We start from the raw sequence: 20,790 nt of genomic DNA, 5'->3' as shown, positions 1-20,790 counted from the left end.
CTTTCTTTCTTTTTTCAGATTATAATAGGCATTTTAGTTGATTTTCGACCATTATATAATAGTGGAGGGGGGCGGGGGTGGCCGTTAACCACCCCTGAGAGGCGGTAAGGGTGGCGGGCGCGGACAAAGTCGCTACTCGCCCTCTAAGAAGGCGGTAAGGGCAGCGAACGCGGGGGTGTGCCTCACCCATCCTCTGAGAGGGCGGTAAAGGGTGGTGGTGTCTCTTACCGTAGCCCTTTTCAGAGGGTGATAAGCTCTTTCAGGGAACGGTAGCCGTCTATTTTTACAAATCTTGCTACCAGGAGTTTATTTATTTAAATATTTAAAACAAAAATAAAAAATAAAAAAACTCTAGCATAATGACGGTTCTAAGGCCATCTCTAGCAGGCTATAGTATTTGCCACATATATGTATCTCCCTAAATACTGTAGCAAAAAGATTATTGTGGGTTTAAAGGATGAAGAAGAGTAATATGAGTTAGAAAATAAAAATAACTATTGGAGATGAAAAAAAATAAATGATGCTATAATAGTATTATAAGATGCTATAGTATTATAAGATGCTATAATAATATTATAGGAGATGAATTTTTAAAATATCTACTGCAGAGATCTACTTAACATCATCTTTCTTACTTTCTCTCAAAAGAAGCTACAAATGCGAATTGATTTATTAGCGTCTTAACGATGGAACATGTTTATTTGGATTCGAGTCTTAGATTCAGCACGAATACTCGTATTTCTCAAACTTTATTCTCGAGAGGAGTAGTATATACATATGTAGATGTGTTAAATATTTGAAGTGTGCAATCTTGCTATTTGAGATTATATCTCTAAACCTGTTTTAGACATGCACTAAAATGCATTTGGATATATAGGCTGAGTGTGATATGTGCGTGTAAGTGTGTACATCCTATCTGTACTTAAAAGAAGAAGAAGCTACAGATGTAACGGGCCGGATCCACATCCCCGCCGGGCCGGCTCTCACCGACTCGACCAATCGTGGTGCTCGTGACCGTCTACCCCGTCCAGTCCACCTTTTCCTCTTCCTCTCCTACACTCCACCGGCCGCCGCGCCACGCCACCTCGTCGCCGACGGAGCCCCTCGCCCGCGGTCGCGAAGAGAGAGGGGGAGGGGGTGGAGATGGGGAACATCTTCGTGAAGAAGCCCAAGATCACGGACGTGGACAGGGCCATCCTCACCCTCAAGACGCAGCGCCGGAAGCTCGCCCAGTTCCAGCAGCAGGTCCGCCACCCCCTTCCCTCCCCCCTTCCGCCGCACCCTGCCCTGTCCTGAGTTATAGATGGTCCATCTCCCTCTCTCGTATTCCAACTCGAATTCCGGTTGCGTCTCTTCACGCCGTGAGATCGTGCCAGATTTGGTGTCCGTGTCGCTTGTCGCGCGGCTGCGGGTGTAGGTCGGAATTGGGATCTGTACAGCGTCGATTGATGAATCGGAGACACTTGCACCGAGTTGCTAGTTTGCCAGGGCTCAATTATCGCATCACCTGGTTTTATTAGTTTGATTTCTATGTTTTTCCTTTGATGGATTCGTGCATAACAACGATCCAGGTCGACATATCTGCCTGTGTAATCAGGAGTTAAGAATTTGATTAAATTTACTGTTTGCAATTCTGTGCTATAGTCCAGGATTCACGGTGAATACAGAAACTGCCAATCCACTTTTTTTTTTTTTTGAAACAATAAGAATTCATCCTACTTTCAAAGAAACAAAGACAAAATTTCTGGAGAATATTCCAAATAAAAACAGAGGTTACAGTTCATTATAATCATTCTTTTCCCTTAGTGTTGGCTGTGTGGGAGTTGCTTGCTAGTACAAATAGTTTACTTTATGTACTAGAATGTTATACGATGAAATATTGTCATGTTTCGTCTTTTGATTCTAGCTTAATGTAACATGGGGTGTTCCAGTCAAGTGTTGATTACTTTGACTGGACGATCGCGATCCTCACATTAAATCATTTCGATGTTCTATCTGACAACACTTTAGAAGGTTCTGATGAGTTTGTTTATGTTTTTTTTTTTTCCTCCTCTTCAGCTTGAGAAGGTGATTGAAGCAGAAAAGGAAGCTGCACGTCAGTTGGTTCAACAGAAGAAGAGAGACAGAGCTTTGATTGCTCTGAAGAAGAAAAAAGCCCAGGAAGAGCTACTGAAACAAGTTGACACATGGCAAATGAATGTTGAACAACAGGTTTTTAGTTCATTAAAAAAAATCTGGCTCAATATGAATTAACTACTGTTGTGTGGGGCTTGAGTTCTACATTTCTTCTTAAAATAAATTGGAATTAATTTGCATTGAGTTTTTTTAATTTGATGTAACAGAGTATTTTTGTTTGCTTGCTGTAGCTGGCAGACATTGAACTAGCAAGTAAACAAAAGGCTGTATTTGATAGCCTGAAGGCTGGAAATGCTGCACTTAAGTCTATACAGAATGAGATAAACATTGATGATGTCCAAAAGTTGATGGATGACACAGCCGAGGCTAAAGCTTATCAAGATGTAAGTTCAGTTAACTCTACCTGTTCCTTCATTTCTATAGGGTGCTATGCACTTGGAGTTCATCCTTTGTCAATCTTTTTGGGACATTGTCTCATCTAAGCAACTTCATTTGCACTATCCTTAGTTAAAATATGTACAATGGCACCTCAGATCAGATGTTGTGAAGATCCGCTTTGATTCATTTGTGTGCAACCTGTTAAACTTATAGGCATTGTGATATCGGCATGTAAAAGTGACGTTATGGAGTGTACCCATATCCTATTTGAATATAGAAGTATTGACCTGTTTCAACTTTCAATCCAGTCTTTAGATGAAACTTTGATTGTGTACTTATTTTAAAATTTTCATCAAAATTATTTTTGAGCATGGTTATATTATATATAACAGCATGATCTAGGTAGTAAACAACTTTTTTCGGCAGCCACGCTTTGCCTAACTTTAGTTGTGGCAAATTTAGGCGCGAACCAAACAATCCCTAAAATATGATTGGATCTACTATGTATTGCCCCTGTGAAATTGTGGCCTATATAAAAGTAGTTCTATTTTCTCCTTTCCCTTTTGGGGCCTCATAAAAAGCTTACCTTTTGTTGTGGTGTTGCCCCAACTACAATTAAGTGGACCTGTTTATCCTTTTACTGACTTATTTAATCGCTGTTGATTGCAGGAAATAAATGCTGTTCTGGGCGAGCAGCTATCCGCTGAGGATGAAGAAGCTGTTATGGCTGAATTTGAGAATTTGGAAGCTCAGGTTTGTCCACAAAACCTTGTAGAGTTATTATCGGTTGGGAAGCAACACAAAACTCTACAAGTTATACAAAGGAGCCTGAAAATTCTGCTTTGGGCCAGATTTAAACTTTATTGCTCGTGGTCCATAAATCCTCGTCCTCTCTCATATATATAAAGGTTATATGGTCCCTTCTCAGGACTAATCAGAAATGGGCTGAGGCACAAGAAAGAAGCCCCCAATACCCCATAGGTCGTGTCTCGTGTGTAATCACTTAATTCCCTGTGAATACTACGCTACGGAACCATTAGGGGGCTTAAACTTATATTAGTCTCTCTCCCATCAATCCAAGCTATTCTGTTCCTTTTTTCCATTCACACAAGCACTTTTTGAAGGCCCAAAAATGTTTTTGCCTGGCCTCTTTTCATGCCATGTCATCGCCCATGCACAATTTTGAGCAATCACACTAAGAAGCTTCTGATTCTGAACTGAAATGAAGATGGTTATGTTTCTCTTGCTAGTTTTAAATCTGACTTCAATTTTAACATCACCTTTCTTTGCAGCTTGCCATGGAGTCTTTGCCAGACGTTCCTGTTACTGAAGTACGACCTGAAGAGAAAATGAAAGCACCGGCTGACACAGAAGCTGCACCTGAGGACATCGATGAGGTTATTGAGCTGCCTGATGTGCCTACTAAAGCGCCAGAGAGGCCAGAAGCTCCAGAAAAAACAAAAGGTTTTGATCTCATGTTATTATCACACTCGATACTTTCATTAGTCCATTTTTTATTACGTATTTTTTAAATTGTGCATTGATGATATATTGTGTATTGACAGTTTTGGAAGAGCTACTACCTGCCTAGTGGATGGAGATGAGATCAGTTTGCAGTTGTTGTAACATATCCACCATTTCATTGTACTACCTCATTTTCGGCCATCTCAGAATTTTATTGTGTACAGCATCAAAATATGTTGTCTTCGACTACCAATTATTGCCAAGTTTCTCCCTCAAAAAAAAATCATTGCTAAGTTGGATTGCTCGTTGTCCATTTATAGTTCTATCCTAACAGGTAATTATAATATTCTCAATGCATTTCTTTGAAGGCAGAAATGCTGAAGTTTTCAAGCGTATGTCTTGTTCCGTAAGAAGATTGTTCTGTTCAAAGCTGTAAAATATATTAATTTTTAAGTACCACTTGTAGCCTGATCTTAATTGGTGCAGCATGTAAAATATGCAAACATGTAACCACTCGATCAAAGCTAGTCTACATCGAGTACATTGAATCGCCTATTCCAGTCTTGTCAGGTCAGTATGTAAGGGTTGAGAAATGCTGAAGTGATGGATAAACAGTGAAATTTAAGAAGATAAACAGTATTATGACAGTGAAATGTGGAGGCCGTACATTGTGAGAGGATGAACAGATCGCCCGTCTTAAATTCAAGGGATAAATGCAAAAAAAAACCCAAAAGTCACTTGGATTTTGACTTTCCCCCCTAAAAGTTGTTTTGTTGCAAAAAAACCCCTAAGGTTTGATTTTGTTGCAAAAACACTCCCAAAAATTCAATTTTTTTTAAAACAAATCACAAAAAAAAAACTAAAAAAACTAGAGACAATTATAAGACCTTTTGTGAAATTTATTTTAAAAAATAATATCCTTTGCATCATATTTCATGGAGAGTAAGTTTGAAAAAAAAGAAAAACATGCAACTCATTTATTAATTCGAGTTAAATGCATAGTTAATTATTTACTAATCCAAAAATCATGAAACAAAATTTTTTAGTCTTCTTACATGATACTCTATCTTGTAAAAATACATGAAATCTTGAAATAGTTATTGTAACGTGCAGGATTGAGTAAATGTGTTGCAGATAGATTAATTCATAACTAATCCATAACACCCTCAAAATTAGTGAAACCACTTTTATTAGTTTACTTAAACAATGATTTGTGTAGGAAAAATAATGGTAGACATGACAAAGTTAAAATAACATGAGTTAATAAATGAGTTGCACATTTTTCTTTTTTTCCCAAACTTCCTCTCCATGAAATATGATGCAAAGGATATTATTTTAAAAAAAAAAATCACAAAAGGTCTTGGAATTGTCTCTAGTTTTTTTAGAATTTTGTTTATGATTTTTTAATTTTTTTGAATTTTTAGGGGGTTTTTTGCAACAAAGTCAAATTTTTGGGGGGGTTTTTGCAACAAAACAACTTTTGGGGGGGAAAGTCAAAATCCAAGTGACTTTTGGGGGGGTTTTTGCAGTTTTCCCTAAATTCAAGGGTTGACGTCAATTTAAAGTCAGAAGATCCAATTTTCATGCGTCTTGGTGTACACTTGCCCCCAAACAGTGGTTTGCACTAGATGTTCAGATCATCAACACTTGTTTCCTTTGTCACATAGATTACTTGTGTTCAGGAATGTTTTAGCAAAATTTTAGTTTTATAACCATATGCTACAGTATTTTCCATGGTTGCAGCGGTTCAACTGTGAACATGCTGTAGCAAACAACTCCTAGTGTGTGTCGATTGGAACTCAAATTCGGGTGTTGAACCGGCATTAAAAATTCTGAAGGAAATTGCAAACCACACCCCTAATACGGTTCCATCGTCGTTCATATTAATGGCTAATTTACTAGACGAGGTATAAGTTGCACATCATTACGAGCTCACTTGATTACTCTTGTTTGTTAACTGTGTGTTTTCACCTGGATCTATCACCGAGGCAGATACATGACATTGATACAACAATTTGGTTCAATCTGATTCCAAATCCATTCTGAAATAGAACTATGAGGTGAGCCAAATGGCAATCCCATGACTGAGAGTTTCTGTTGTTTTCTCTTTGCATTTTGCGAATGTTGACTTTCATGGATATTGCTTTTGTCATTTTGATTGGGTTTTTTTTTTTGTCTAACGATCGAACATTTGACTCGTGCTTGTTAAAAACTGACCAACTAAAATAGACAACCCCATAATTTTTCCTGCATCTTGGAACCAAACATTCTTGATCTCAAACAAAAAACCACTTGAAGCACGACGCGGAGGAGAAGGCGTACGCTCCACGGCGTGCCAATGCTAGGGCGCAGACCGAAGAATCGTTCGTTTTAATTGTGCTTTACATTCGAGCAACTCTGCTGACAACGTGTTGCGACATTTGGAATGGAACCGTCCTGCTGGGAGAAACCGGCAAGTGTTGCCTAGATGAGCTGCTGAAAAATTTATTGTGCGACCAAGGCCTTTGACCGCTGATCAATGCCGGTTACCACTTGTTGCCACACAGTTTCACGTCTGTCTTGCACCAACTGCTACCCTGGGCTGCCCCTGTATCCGGTACGCACTCTTTCTATACCTCGAAAGCAATGCTTCGGAGCATGATCTTATAAGATCATCTACAATTATATTTCTTTCATTTTATTTCTTTTCCGATTATTCTTTCTATTTTTATTTTTTTTATTTTCTCTCATCTACAACAGCTTCTCTTCGAAGAAATTCGTAGAGCGAAAGAAGAGATAATTCCGTTCTGAAAGAAAATGACTTTATAAATCGCTTCGTGACGGGAACCGTGAAGGAAAACCGTTAGAGCGCTGAAGTGAACGAAAATCCATTCACGAAGGGATTCTGAACCCTGACGGGAATCAGTTGGAAATGATTAAGAATGTGAGAGTGAATTGTTACAATTTGTATTTAAAAAATTATATTCTTTTATGAAACTACAATAAAATAATCTTGCGTTCCAAATAATTTGTAATAGATGTTATGTTTTTCTTTTTTTAACTGAATAAATGATTGGTTTTCGAATGCCAGTGTAAGAGGATCCTCGCAAATCGCAACACGCGGAAGGTGTTGCCTTGCCGGCTGAGCGAGACTAGCATGAGTGCAGCACCGTCCACGGATTTTTTTTTTTTTTTTCTCTCCCTTAGTCTCTTTCTGTTCTTGAAGGGTGACACAAGTTCTTTCGACGCGATCGGATGCTTCCCCGGCGGTTTTCGGAAACCTGTGCTGAGCATGCCGAATCAGCGTAATATCACTCTGTGCGATCTGTAAGAGAGGCGTCGGTTCTGGACGATCCCAAAGGTGTGTCTGTGTGTCATGAGTTTTTTTTTTCGCCATCCATCTAAACGTAGTCAAAGTTTCTCATGTCGATATCTGTGTAGTATACACTGCAAGTAAAAAACACAGCTAGTTAGAGCTGATAGCTGTATAATTTTTTTAAATTAGAGTTATGGACGGATTGGGAGTTTTTATCGAGATATCTTATTCTTATTTTCATTAAAAACCGGTCATTAAATTATTTTTTTATTTTATAAACTTTAAATTTTATATAAATATCGGAACCAGAGGTTTGCCAAATCTGACCAAAATCGTGATGCTCACGAGCTTTCGCGGTATGCGCGCTTGGGAAACGATAGCACAAGTCGTCGTTTGTGTTAGACCTCAATTCTTCACTTAATCGACATAATTGCTAGTCCTAAGATCAAACACCCTAAGTGCGGAAGCGTGAGGTGTTTACCTGCGTTCGGTGATGCCATCAGATGAGGGTGAAGTGGTCGCCGGCGTGGTGAAGAGGCTTCGGCCTGATGTAGTTGATCACCAGCACGTAGTGGATGAAGAGGCGACGGTCTTCACCTCGTTGACAGCACCCTTAAGGATTGGATTAGGGTTAAGATATGAGGAGAGGCGGCTGACTTCGTGAGATGGATCGTAATCACAGCCGAACCCCCTCACGTCTGTTTATATTGTGCTGCACGAGGTGGGACCACAACCAATACGTTGGCTACACCCCCAATCACGGTGCGTACGTGAGAAACAGGCTCCCCCTTAGGATTCGGTTGTTAGTTAGGAAACGTTAGGGAGAGTGGGGGCCGAGATCAAAACCAACATTCTCCCCCTTGATCGTAAAGTTAACATCATAAGCCCACTCTCAATGAAACAGCATACCAAGGCAAAGTATTACAGCGGTCAATAAAATGCCACTGAAATCCAAATACCTATAGTGTACCACTCCATTTCGAAATGGAAATTCGATACTTAATGGGAGTTGGTTTGTTTAATGATCCTCTTAATCCAGAATCATAGACTTTCCAATATCCCCATGCCGGCAATATGATCACGAAAAATATGAAGTGGTAAGCCTTTAGTGAGCGGATCCGCAAGCATTGACTTAGTGCTTATATGTTTGACACTTATTGTTTGATCCTGGATTCTATCTTTCACAACGTGATACTTAATGTCGATGTGTTTGGTAGCACCACTCGACTTGTTGTTACTCGCATAGAAAACTATGGGTTGATTGTCGCAGTATAACGTAAGTGGTTTAGAAATATTGTCGACCACTCTTAATCCCGGGATAAAGTTCTTTAGCCATACAGCCTACCCGGTAGCCTCATAACATGTCACAAACTCAGCTTGCATCATTGAAGATGCTGTGAGTGTCTGTTTAGAGCTTTTCCACGAGATAGCTCCTCCAGCGAGGATGAAGATATAACCTGACGTGGATTTCTTATTATCTACACACCCCACAAAGTCTGCATCCGAATAACCAACGACTTCAAGGTTATCGGATTCTCTAAATTTGAGCATATAGTTTTTAGTGCCTTGCAAATAGCGAAGGACTTTCTTAATGGCTTTCTAGTGGTCCAGTCCTGGATTTGACTGATATCTACCAAGCATCCTAGTCACGAAAGCTAAGTCAGGGCGTATACATACTTGAGCATACATGATGCTTCCGACAGCTGAAGCATAAGGAACCGTCTTCATTTGATCAATTTCATATTGATTCCTCGGACATTGATATGTCACAAACTTATCGCCCTTAATAATAGAAGCAGGCGTGGCAGAGCACTTATGCATATTGTATTTCTTTAGTATTCTATCAATGTATGCCTTTTGAGACAAACCTAATATTCCTTTGTACCGATCTTGATGAATTTCAATGCCAAGAACATAAGAGGCTTCACCGAGATCCTTCATATCAAAATTAGAGGAAAGAAATCTCTTGATCTCAAATAGCATATCCTTATCACTGCTGGCCAATAAGATATCATCCACATAAAGAACTAAGATAGTGAATTTTCTCCCTTTAAACTTTATATAAATGCAGTTATCAACTTCATTTTCTTTAAAGCTAAAATTTCTGATGACTTTGTCAAACTTGAGACACCACTGCCTAGACGCTTGTTTTAGACCATAAATTGATTTCTTAAGGTGACATCCCAAATATTTGTTGTCTTTCATGACAAAACCTTCCAGCTTAGCCATGTAAATATTTTTTTCCAAGTCAGCATTAAGGAATTCCGTTTTTACATCCATCTGATGCAGCTCTAAATCATAATGCGCTGTGAGCGCCATAATTATTCTGAAAGAATCTTTACTTGATACAGGAGAGAAAGTTTCATTATAATCGATTCCTTCTCTTTGCGAGAAGCCTTTAGCTACGAGCCTTGCTTTGAACCTTTCAATGTTCCCATTAGAGTCATGTTTAGTTTTGTAGACCCATTTACAGCCTACTGTTATGGCTCCGTCAGGAATTTCTACTAGGTCCCACACATCATTATCGCTCATAGATTTTAATTCGTCATTTATGGCATTAAGCCACTCAGACGAATTCTTACTCATCATGGCCTCTTTATATGAGTTGAGATCTTCTGTCTTCCCTATGTCATTAACATCCTCATTCATATAAACAACATAATCGTTCGAGATGGTAGGTCTCCTGTCACGCTGTGATCTCCTGATCGGTTCATTATGCACTGCAGGACAAGAACTGGGTACTGCAGGGGGCTGCTGAGGCTCATCGTTAGGTATATCGTTAGGAATTTCATAGACCTCAACAGGGGGTGTACTGACGTTAGTTTCTACTGAAGGTGCAACCACCTGAGGCACAGGGATGTATGACTCTTGTATCAGCAGAGTAGGAACATAAACCCGTTTTTCTTCAAGATCAACTTCCCTCGGCTCCATATCCCCGTTCTCAAGAAACACAACGTGTCTTGTTTCCACGAACTTAGCGATCCTATCTGGACAGTAAAAGCGACACCCCTTTGATCTTTCCGGATACCCGATAAAGTGACAACTAACTGTCTTAGGATCTAATTTTCCAATATGTGGATTAAAGACTTTAGCTTCAGCTGCACAGCCCCACACGCATAAATACTTTAAAGAGGGTTTTCTTCCAGTCCATAATTCATAGGGTGTTTTTGGAACTGATTTACTGGGAACCCGATTAAGAATGTGTGTGGCTGTCTTAAGTGCATCCATTCACAGTCCAACTGGTAAACTATAATAGCTGAGTATACTTCGCACCATGTCCATAAGCGTGCGGTTGCGTCGCTCAGCTACACCATTTTGCTGAGGTTCACCAGGTGTAGAATATTGGGCTACTATGCCATTTTCCTGAAGGAATCTGGCAAAAGGACCAGAGATTTGCCCATATATGGCATGCCTCCCATAATATTCTCCCCTGGGATCCGATCTCACTACTTTAATCTTCAGGTTGTGCTGATTTTTTATTTCAGCCTTAAATATCTTAAATTTATCCAGAGATTCAGATCGATCTTTAATGGGGTAGATATAGCCGTAACGGGAGAAGTCATCAGTGAAGGTAATGAAAGAATCAAAACCGTCAACTAATGTCACAGGAAAAGGACCACATATGTCCGCGTGAATTAATTCTAATAATCCTGTGCTCCGAGTGACCCCTTTCTTTATTTGTTTAACGTATTTTTCTTTAATGCAATCTATGCAGTGGTCAGATTCAGAGAAGTCTAAGGGTTGGAGAATCTCTTCCTTAATGAGACGCTCCATTCTCCCCATCGAAATGTGGCCTAAACGACAATGCCACAGTTTCAAAGAAGTCTCATTAATTATACTTCTCTTTCTCTTATGGCTTACATCATAGACATTCATCGTCACTGAGGATTCATTAAGAGGAAGCATATAAAGTTTGTCTTGTCGGATGACAAGACCAATAACATCTGAATAAATTTAAGAATGCATTTATTGTCTCCGAAATTACAATGAAAACCATCATCATCTAACATCGAAACTGAAATGAGATTCCTCCTCATAGAAGGAACATAAACTACATTATTTAATCTAAGAGTGAAGCCACTATTAAGAACTAATGGAAGGGATCCGATAGCTTCAACTTGAGCTTCCTTCCCATTGGCCACTCTAAGACTTCGCTCCCCCTTTCTTAATGTTCTCGCGGTAAGGATTCCCTGTAAGGAGTTGGTAACGTGCACAGTGGCACCTGAGTCAATCCACCATGAATTAAGGGAAAAATCAGCATAAAGTAATTCATCAATGAATGTTATGAAATCATTACCCTTCTTTGCAAGCCACTTCAGGAAACCAACACAGTCTTTTTGGTAGTGGTCCTTCTTGTGGCAAAAGTGGCATCCGTCATCTTTAGATTCCTGAGAGGCAGGAGCAGAAGGAGCAAATGTCTTGGGCGCCCTCTGTGCTGCCTTGTCGCGTTTAGCGATGAAATGCAACTTCTTCTTAGACTTGAAATCCCCTTGGAATTTTCTTTTATTCTTGGGGCTGCTTATTTGATTTACAAAATCTTTATTTTCAGCCCTCACCCTCTCTTCCTCTTGGACGCACATTGCGATCAAGTCGCTCATGCTCCACTTCTCTTTCTGAGTGTTCTAATTTATCTTAAAAGGAGTAAACTCAGGAGGGAGAGAAGTCATAATGAAGTGGACAAGGAAACCCTCAGAGATTTTCATATTCATGCCCTTGAGTTTGGCAGCCATGTCTGTCATCATCATGATGTGTTTTCTTATGCCACCGGACCCATAATTATACTTAGTGTTGAGGAGCTTCTGAATCAGTGTACTAGTATAAACCTTGGAGGTGCTTTTAAATTGCTCCTCCACAGATGCCAAGTACGTCTTAGCTTTTTTTAAGTTTGGGATCGCTCCCCTTATAGCATCTGATATTGAGTTTCTCATTATCATAAGAGACATGCGGTTGGACCGCTCCCACTTCTCAGAAAGTGCATCATAAGTTTTCTTTAATTCATCATAATTTTCCATGCCAATGGCGGGAGCTGTGGGAGCGTCAACCCTGAGTGCATAGTCCAGATCCAAAACACCAAGGACAACAGTCACCTTAGCTTTCCAAACAGGAAAATTATTGCCCGTGAGTTGCTCTATGCCGTCAATAGTGGCGGCAATAGAGGAAGCGTTAAGAGCTGGAGAGAAGAATTGGGTCAGATTAGTAAATTTATCATAAGGAAATAATTTGCACGAAAAAAACCCTACGTTGGTCTGATTAAAATCATGCAAAAATAAAACTCCAATCCGCATCACCGTTGGACAGAAAACGGAAAAGAATTTAAATAAATACAGAAAAATAACACATAATTACAGTCAACTTTGGTCAGAAAGTAATTATGAACCTATATGAATTGATCGTAAAATTCTCCAGAAAAATCTTCCGTTGGATCCAATTCAACCAGAGAATTAACAATAATACTTTATGCATTAATCATCATTAACTTTGGGCTATTTGCATTAGATATTCCAGTGCATAAATGGAAAAAATGTTAGAAATCACTGAAAATTCCCAAAAATGGAAAAGCCCAAAGCTTTATGGAAAACAACCCAAAAAGGCCTTTTGGCCTGGCTTGGCCCAGAAACCAGTGCGCGGCCCAATTGGCTTTTCGTGCGCGCACCGGCCCGGCCGAGGGCGCGACCCAGCCACCGCGCCTGGCCCATTCTGTTTTTGCGCGTGCGCCGGCCCGGCCGAGGGCGCGGCCCAGCCATCGCGCCCGGCCCATTTTGTGTTCGCGCGTGCGCCGGCCGGACCTTTTCAGTCGTTCATCGCGATCCGACGACTGCCCGACGAAAACGCGCGAGATAAAAAGGCCGTCGTTCGAAACCCTAACCCTAATTCATTTCCCTCTCTCTCCCCGAAAACTCCGCCCGACTCGAGAGAGAGAGAGAGCGGCGGCTCGAGAGTTCACCGGCGATGGAAGCCGTCGGCCGAGAGAGAGAGAGAGACAGCGGCGACCACGGCTACCCGAGAGGGGAGGGTACGGGCTCCACCGGAACCGACGGAGGCAAGCTCGTGTCCCGGGAAGGAGAGGGGAGGGCGCGCGGCGAGAAGGTGTCCCGTCCCGCAGCGGAGGAACCAAAGGAACTGCGCGCGCATGAAGAAAGAAGATCCCGCCGGAGGAGAAGGACTCCGACGGGCATGAACAGCGACGCAAGGCGCCGGATGCATAAGACCTCCACCCCCTCTAATTTTATTGCTCTAGGGTTCGGGATTTGGGGAAACAAGGATTTATGGGGTTCGGATTTGGGGAGAGGGGGTTGGGGAATTGGGGATTTCTTAGGCTTTTCTTATTCTCCCCGATTCCCCTCCTTCTAAATGCTTAATCCCGCCTAATCCAAGCCTAATTAACCGAACCCGAGCCCCATGAACACATAAATACAATATAGAAGCTTAGTTCATGAATACATAAGCATAAGAGCCGCCTGATTGAATTGACCCGATGTCGATTAGAGCTAAAACATGTTAAACCTAAACTAATTAACCTTAATCTCATACCAACAGTGCTAACTAATGTCCAATTAAGGCTCAAAACATCATAACCGAGCCGAATTGATTAATTTATGAAAGTGTATACAAGAATTCATCCTAATTTCATTAATCCGAGACATAAACATGAACTTGTGCATTGATCCGAGCCTAAAATTGAACTTAAATCGCATAATTTATCATCAATGTACTTAAACCGATAAAAAAATGGGACCAATTGACCGCTAATTGGCATCAACCGATCATAACTCAACATGATTAAGACTAATTGGGTTTGATTAGGGACTAGGATGGCTCTGATGCCAAATGTTAGACCTCAATTCTTTACTTAATCAACATAATTGCTAGCCCTAAGATCAAACACCCTAAGTGCGGAAGCGTGAGGTGTTTACCTGCGTTCGGTGACGTCATCAGATGAGGGTGAAGTGATCGTCGGCGTGGTGAAGAGGCTTCGACCTGATGTAGTTGATCACCAGCACGTAGTGGATGAAGAGGCGGCGGTCTTCACCTCGTTGACAGCACCCTTAAGGATTGGATTAGGGTTAAGATATGAGGAGAGGCGGCTGACTTCGTGAGATGGATCGTAATCACAGCCGAACCCCCTCACGTCTGTTTATATGGTGCTGCACGAGGTGAGACCACAACCAATACGTTAGCTACACCCCCAATCACGGTGCGTACGTGAGAAACAGGCTTCCCCTTAGAATTCGGTTGTTAGTTAGGAAACGTTAGGGAGAGTAAGGGCCGAGATCAAAACCAACAGTTTGCTTGTGCCATGCTCAGGACACCTGCTACTTCACGAAGAAGAAGATGCTCCTCCTCCATTATCACTCCACTACTGCATGTATGTACCTGATTAAGAAAAGCATCGTGGCCACGAATCTCCTCGAAACATTAGCGAATAACCCAACCCATGATCGAGACCATGGAAAGGGCTACCCATGATCCTACACAAATGCAGTTTTATCTCTTCCGGCCGATAGAGCCTGGCTGCAGAGGCACTGCACTGCCCATACAAATACTGATTGTCTTCCTCCACTAAAAATAAATTTTATAGGACTCTGTCCTATAAAATATTATCTTTCTAATGATAATATGTATTCACTCATTTTCTTCTCTTCAGTACACTATTAAATTACAAAATAAATAACGTTAATAAAATCTAAAATCTTTCTAAATAAGATCATATAAAATATAAAATTTGCTTTCTAGCTCGCCCCGTCAAAAAGTACGCCAACTACCGAACAGCTAGGTACCGCGCTTGCATTGCACACGATGCACAACCCACTGGCACAGTGCACCGGCGAGCGTCGTGTGTGTATATATATCATAGGAGAGCTCACTTCCTCTGCCTACATACAAACAGCTCTTGCTCGTCGATCCGTCTCGATCACTCGGCTGGTAGCAGCGAGCGATGGCGCTACGCTTCCTCCTGGAGTACGTGCGGGCGTCCGACCTGGCCGTGGCCGCGGCGGTGCTCTTCGCCTGCAGCGCGGTCGCGAGCCGGCTGGCATCCCGGGGCGCGCCCATGCTGTGGCCGGTACTCGGCATCATCCCGACCCTCTTCGCGCACCTCGACGACATCTACGAGTGGGGCGCCGCCGCGCTGGCCCGGTCCGGGGGCACGTTCCCGTACCGCGGCATGTGGGGCGGGTGCTCCTCGGGCGTCGTCACCTCCGTGCCGGCCAACGTCGAGCACGTCCTCAGGACAAACTTCGCCAACTACCTCAAGGGGCCCTACTACCGGGAGCGGTTCGCGGAGCTGCTGGGGGAAGGGATCTTCAACGCCGACGGGGAGGCGTGGCGCGCGCAGCGCAGGGCCGCCACGGCGGAGATGCACTCGGCGCGGTTCCTCGAGTTCTCGTCGGGCACCATCGACCGGTTGGTGCACAGCCGGCTGGTGCCGCTGCTGAGCAGGCTGACGGAACGTGGGGACGCAGTGGACCTGCAGGAGGTGCTCCTCCGGTTCACGTTCGACAACATCTGCGCCGCCGCGTTCGGGGCGGACGCCGGGTGCCTCGCCGACGGGCTCCCCGACGTGCCATTCGCGCGCAATTTCGAGCGGGCCACGGAGCTCTCGCTCCGGCGATTCGTCACGCCGCCCTTCATATGGAAGGCCAAGCGGCTCCTCGGGGTCGGAAGCGAGCGAGCGCTCGTGGAGGCCGCGCGCGCCGTGCGGGAGTTCGCCGAGTGGACCGTCGCCGACCGCCGAGCCGAGCTGCGCAAGATCGGGACCCTGAGCGCCCGGTGCGACCTCCTCTCGCGGCTCATGTCATCACCAGGCGCCGGGTACTCCGACACGTTCTTGCGGGACTTCTGCATCAGCTTCATCCTCGCGGGCCGCGACACCAGCTCCGTCGCGCTCGCCTGGTTCTTCTGGCTCCTCGCGTCGCACCCGGACGTCGAGTCCCGCGTCCTCGACGACGTCCGCGCCGCCCGCGGCGACGTCAGGGGGATGGACTACCTCCACGCCGCCCTAACCGAGGCGATGCGCCTCTACCCGCCGGTCCCCGTCGACTTCAAGGAGGCCCTGGCCGACGACGTGCTCCCGGACGGCACGGTGGTCCGCGCGCGCCAGCGGGTGATCTACTACACGTACGCGATGGGGCGTGACCCCGCGGCGTGGGGCCCCGACTGCCTGGAGTTCCGCCCGGAGCGGTGGATGCGGGGCGGCGCGTTCGCGGGGGGCGGGGAGAGCCCGTTCAAGTACGTGGTGTTCAACGCCGGACCGAGGCTGTGCATCGGGAAGCGGTTCGCGTACACGCAAATGAAGACGGCGGCGGCGGCGGTGCTGGCGAGGTTCAGGGTGGAGGTGCTGCCCGGGCAGGAGGTGAAGCCCAAGCTCAACACCACGCTCTACATGAAGAACGGGCTCATGGTGCGCTTCACCACAAGGGAGCAGCAGCAGCCCGTCCACGTTGTGGCCGCAGGTTGGTGATGAACATGAGCTGCCTCGATCATGCCGCAATCGAACAAGACTAGCTATTACGCATTCAAAAACACAATTACTATTTCATATCTTGCAAGAACCTCAGGGATCGATGTCGATCGATTTCTTTTCGAGCAGGGGAAGATTGACGAGAAGTTCAGAGCCCCCTTTAAGCTGAGAAGCCCACACAATTACTCACTATAATGAGAAGGAATAAGCAAGCTAGCTACTCAAGGTTTGAAGCCATGCAGATTAAGGTGATGTAAGCCTATAAATACTATTCACTGTCAAAATTGTCTATACTTCATATTAATTTCTCTGTGTGTTCCTTTCGGGAAAGAAAAAGCTTCTCTGTGTGTATGTTTTATCGTCTTAATTAAAGAAATATATCTTTATGAATCTCGCAATTAACTGTTTTTCAACAAATAGTAGATGTGCATGTGTTCTCATCTAGAATGCCGCCGGAAGAAGGAATTATCGCAGCTTAATTCCAGGCGACGTACGTACGTACGTACGTGGATCGTGCCGTTGCTTTGTTGCATGTATCTGTCACGCGTGCAACGACACACCAAGTGCATGGCATTGATGCACGTGGGGTATTGTTGACGTGGCGAGTGGCTAAGCACTCTTGTTTATCGATGAGCAACGTAGGAATCAGGGCTGCTAAGCTCCCCATGATCCCCCGATTCCTGCTGCACGGACAGGGGCCCTACACGCCCATCCAGTGTTCATTCCACCGCTTCCGTACCACACGGAACATTCAGCATTACGTCCTGGCACTTTCATCGACCATACTCTGAACAGCAACTTAGCACGTAGTACCATTACCATTAACGTACTCGTGTGTCGTGTCAAAGGTTAGTTCTTCTTTGGTAGCAGCTTGTTTGCAAATCCATGTGCTCTTTACACTACTACTCTTCGAGCAGAAAAATAAGTTTTGTGTGACATATTTTGTCAGGTTGTGCCCACCAAACAACTTCAAATATAATGCTATATAGCTCTTGGTTAAACGAATCAGTACTGCCATATGCGGCCTCGAGGGAAGAAAATTATATAAGATCCTCTGCAGAAAGACCTCTGTGAGACCCTGATCTACGCCGTTCGTTCCGGATCCAACGGTCTAATTGAATATATGTGAGAGAAATACAGAACACGTGTCACGCAGAGATGATGATCTTTCTGTGAGATCCGGTCTCACATAATTTCTTTCCGGCCTCGAGCCCCTGTTCGTTGTACAAACCAGTAGATAGGTAGGAATAGTCTAAGCTAGTGGCTCAAACTAAATAAGAATTTATTTGGTAGAGCTTTTTAGCCCTCATAAATTTTTGAAACTGAAACTATAAAATCATATATGAATCTTGAAGTTAAAACTCTGCTAAATAGGGTTTAAAACAAGCGACCGAGCAAGTCATCCGGTGACTGGTTCGATCTAGGCGAGCGTGGTCGGCCTGTGCGCGACGCGCCTCATGCCCGTGACCAGCTTGAACCACTGGCGCTCGGGTCGCACGTCCCATCCCCGCGCAGGCACGCGCACGGGTTGGTCACGATGCTTCTGCCGTCCGCGCACACGTCCAGGCACAGCGCGCCGCCGCCGTCCTTGCCGCCGCCCAGCCCCGGCGCTGCGTCCGCGGCGACGTGCATCCCCGAGTCCGACACGAGGCGCAACGTCAACAGGGCGTCGCCGCAGGCTGCGGCGCTGAGCCGCGCGGGCTGGCCGCGCCCCTCGGCCCGCAGGCACGGAAGACCGGCGGCCGCGGCGTCCCTTAGCACCAGCTTCGACCCTGGCGGTGCGTACGCCCACGCGTCTGTCTCGTTGCACGGGCCCAGCTCCAGCATCGTCGCCGCGGCGGCGCGCCGCACCGTGCAGAGCCCCGTGAGCGGGTGTAACAGGACGGCGTACGGCAACACGTCGCCGTAGCCAGGCCCTGCACGCGTCCACCGTTTAAAACGGAGTGCCAGAAACACACAGCGCCGTGGGCCCACGCAGTGACGCAAGTACGGCATTGGAGTCTGGAGAGTTGGTTGATTCGGAGCGGTATCGCAACTGACCTTGGAGTGGCCGCTGCAACGCCTGGATCCTCGGGAGCGCGGTCTCGTTTCGGGGCTTGCTCCAGGACCAGTCGAGGACGCCGTACACCTCGTCCATCCCGGCGACGCCCTGCCGCAGCGCGTAGCTCCCCTGCAGCGTCCAGAGCGCCTGGTCCAGGTCGAGCTCCGCGGCCACGGCGGCGGCGCACAGGTAGTACCGGTTGTCCTTGAGGTCCCCGCCGCGGAAGTCGGCGCCGAACTCGCTGAGGAAGAGCGGGAAGCCCCGGCCGAGCAGGAACCCGCCGCGCCGCCCGAAGTCGCGCGCGGCGCGGTCGCAGACCTCGTTGGCGTTATCCGACTCCCAAGCGCGAGCGTCCGAGAAGCTGTATCAGTGCAGCTCGAACACCAGGTTGTTCTCCGCCGCGAAGCTGACGCCCACCTACCTAGCGCCGAGGAAGGACAGGTCGTAGTCGTAGCTCGCCCTCGGGTTCGCCTCGTGCACCGCCTCCGCGCCCCTCGGCATGTACCTGCCGCCGGCCGGTGCAGTCGCAGATGACTTCAATAATAAGCTGTGAAGTCAGCATTGGAGTATGGAGATTGCAACGGCGAGAGCACGCGTGAACAACTTACGTGTACCAGTCTTCGGAATTCTGTCTCGGGCCACGGAGCTCGTTCCGCAGGCTCATGCCGACGACGTTGGGCACGTCGGCGAAGAGCGTGGCCATGTTGCCCAGCCCATCGACCCAGACGTCGGGTCGAAGTCCCTGTCGCCGAAGAAGCCGTTGCCACCGTCGCTGCCGCAGCACCACACCGGCCTGCTCACGTGGTTGTCCAGGATCACCATGACGTTCTTCTCCTCCAGTTTGATCACCACAGCCCCGAACGATTCGGTACGGTGAGCGACGACAGCGATGCGTTGGTCGCCAGCGCGATGGGGTACGTGAGCCTGACGCAGTTGAACCCCAGGGAGGCGACCGTCGCGGAGATGGCGCCCACGGGCTGCCTCCTGAGCCCCTCGGTCACGACCGGCGCGGCTCCAGGTGCGACGGCCAGTTCACGCAGGCAAGCTTCACCCGGTGCCCGGCCTCGTCGACGATCCACCGCGACGACGCCGACAGCGTGACGGCCGCCGCACGCTCGCGGTGGCCGGCGAGGAGTGCAAGCAGAAGGCACAGAGCGACACGAAGAGAGGCCAGCCTCATGGTGTTAATGGTGTACGTGCAGAGAATTTCTGTTTGCGACGTGGGCGTCACCGGTGATCAAGCGTGGTTAACGAGATCGGTGACGTGCTCCTACTTCGCATCTGCGCGCGGTGGAAAGAAAACGGAGAAGGTTGGTGACAAGTTGGAGTGTATCAGAATGTAGAGCCACGGCGGCGTCGCCGGACGTACCATCGGAAGCTGGTGACGTGCTGGAGGGGACTGAAGAACATTGCTGATGTTGCCCACTACACTTCTCACAGTTCTCTGAATTTAGAGCATCTTTGGTGTTGCTCCGGTAGAGGGGCTAAGGGGAGAAAAGCATATGGCAGCATCTCCATACACTAAAGAAGGGACATGTTTGTCAACTAATTCTCAATCGTCTAAAGATTTTTTGTCTCTAAACTATCTGAAAATAGCTTAAAGTTGTTGAATGCTGATCTAATGATTAAAAATTGATCGAAGAGTAACAAAATTCCAACAACTTGAAAATTAGACACTCTCAAGAAGAAGCTAGGAAGGAACCAGTAGAACCAGATGTACACCATTTTCATCTGCATTGAGTCAGAGCACGAGGGGCTTGGACCTCGAAGAACCAGTAGAACTAGTAGAAGAGTGCGGCGCCGTGCTTCTCGCTGATGGTGACGTACCCGGTGTAGTACGCGAAGCTCGCGTTGAAGGCTTGCCCCGGCACCCGCGGCACCCGGTCCCGCTCTTGCTTCCCACGCTGCGGCGGAGACGGCGACCACGAGGAGGAGGAGGAGCTGGGAGCTCCCGAGCTTGGCGGCGGCAGCTCCCCCAGCGGACAGGGTGGGGAACACGGAGGCGGCGTCCCCGTG

At 46.1% G+C, this 20,790-nt stretch overlaps 2 protein-coding genes and 1 pseudogene across 2 annotated transcripts; 2 read left to right on the top strand and 1 right to left on the bottom strand.

Moving 5' to 3' along the window:
• The first annotated feature begins 955 nt into the window (after positions 1–955).
• LOC133919219 (vacuolar protein sorting-associated protein 20 homolog 2-like) lies at positions 956–4,434 on the top strand. Its single transcript, XM_062363546.1, has 6 exons — positions 956–1,245; positions 2,059–2,211; positions 2,367–2,519; positions 3,184–3,267; positions 3,807–3,978; positions 4,080–4,434. Exons 1-6 carry the CDS (start codon positions 1,144–1,146, stop codon positions 4,103–4,105), a joined length of 690 nt encoding a protein of 229 aa, XP_062219530.1. The 5' UTR covers positions 956–1,143; the 3' UTR covers positions 4,106–4,434.
• Positions 4,435–15,165: 10,731 nt separating this feature from the next.
• LOC133917582 (cytochrome P450 86B1-like) lies at positions 15,166–17,089 on the top strand. The gene is made up of 2 exons (XM_062361464.1): positions 15,166–16,725; positions 16,863–17,089. The coding sequence occupies exons 1-2, from the start codon at positions 15,210–15,212 to the stop codon at positions 16,871–16,873; spliced, it is 1,527 nt and encodes a 508-aa protein (XP_062217448.1). The 5' UTR covers positions 15,166–15,209; the 3' UTR covers positions 16,874–17,089.
• Positions 17,090–18,153: 1,064 nt separating this feature from the next.
• LOC133917970 (glycosyl hydrolase 5 family protein-like) lies at positions 18,154–19,954 on the bottom strand (annotated as a pseudogene).
• Between the last annotated feature and the right edge of the window lie 836 nt (positions 19,955–20,790).

Source organism: Phragmites australis, chromosome 5, assembly GCF_958298935.1.
Source record: "Phragmites australis chromosome 5, lpPhrAust1.1, whole genome shotgun sequence".
In the NCBI taxonomy this organism is placed as follows: Eukaryota; Viridiplantae; Streptophyta; class Magnoliopsida; order Poales; family Poaceae; genus Phragmites; species Phragmites australis.
This window is presented reverse-complemented; position numbering and strand designations above follow the sequence as displayed.

Excerpts from the sequence above, each read along its gene's own strand:
- LOC133919219 (XM_062363546.1), top strand. The coding sequence starts at position 1,144 with ATGGGGAACATCTTCGTGAAGAAGCCCAAGATCACGGACGTGGACAGG. Across the intron at positions 2,212-2,366 it reads AAATGAATGTTGAACAACAG|CTGGCAGACATTGAACTAGC; the intron begins GTTTTTAGTTCA and ends TGCTTGCTGTAG. Across the intron at positions 3,979-4,079 it reads AGCTCCAGAAAAAACAAAAG|TTTTGGAAGAGCTACTACCT; the intron begins GTTTTGATCTCA and ends GTGTATTGACAG.
- LOC133917582 (XM_062361464.1), top strand. The coding sequence starts at position 15,210 with ATGGCGCTACGCTTCCTCCTGGAGTACGTGCGGGCGTCCGACCTGGCC.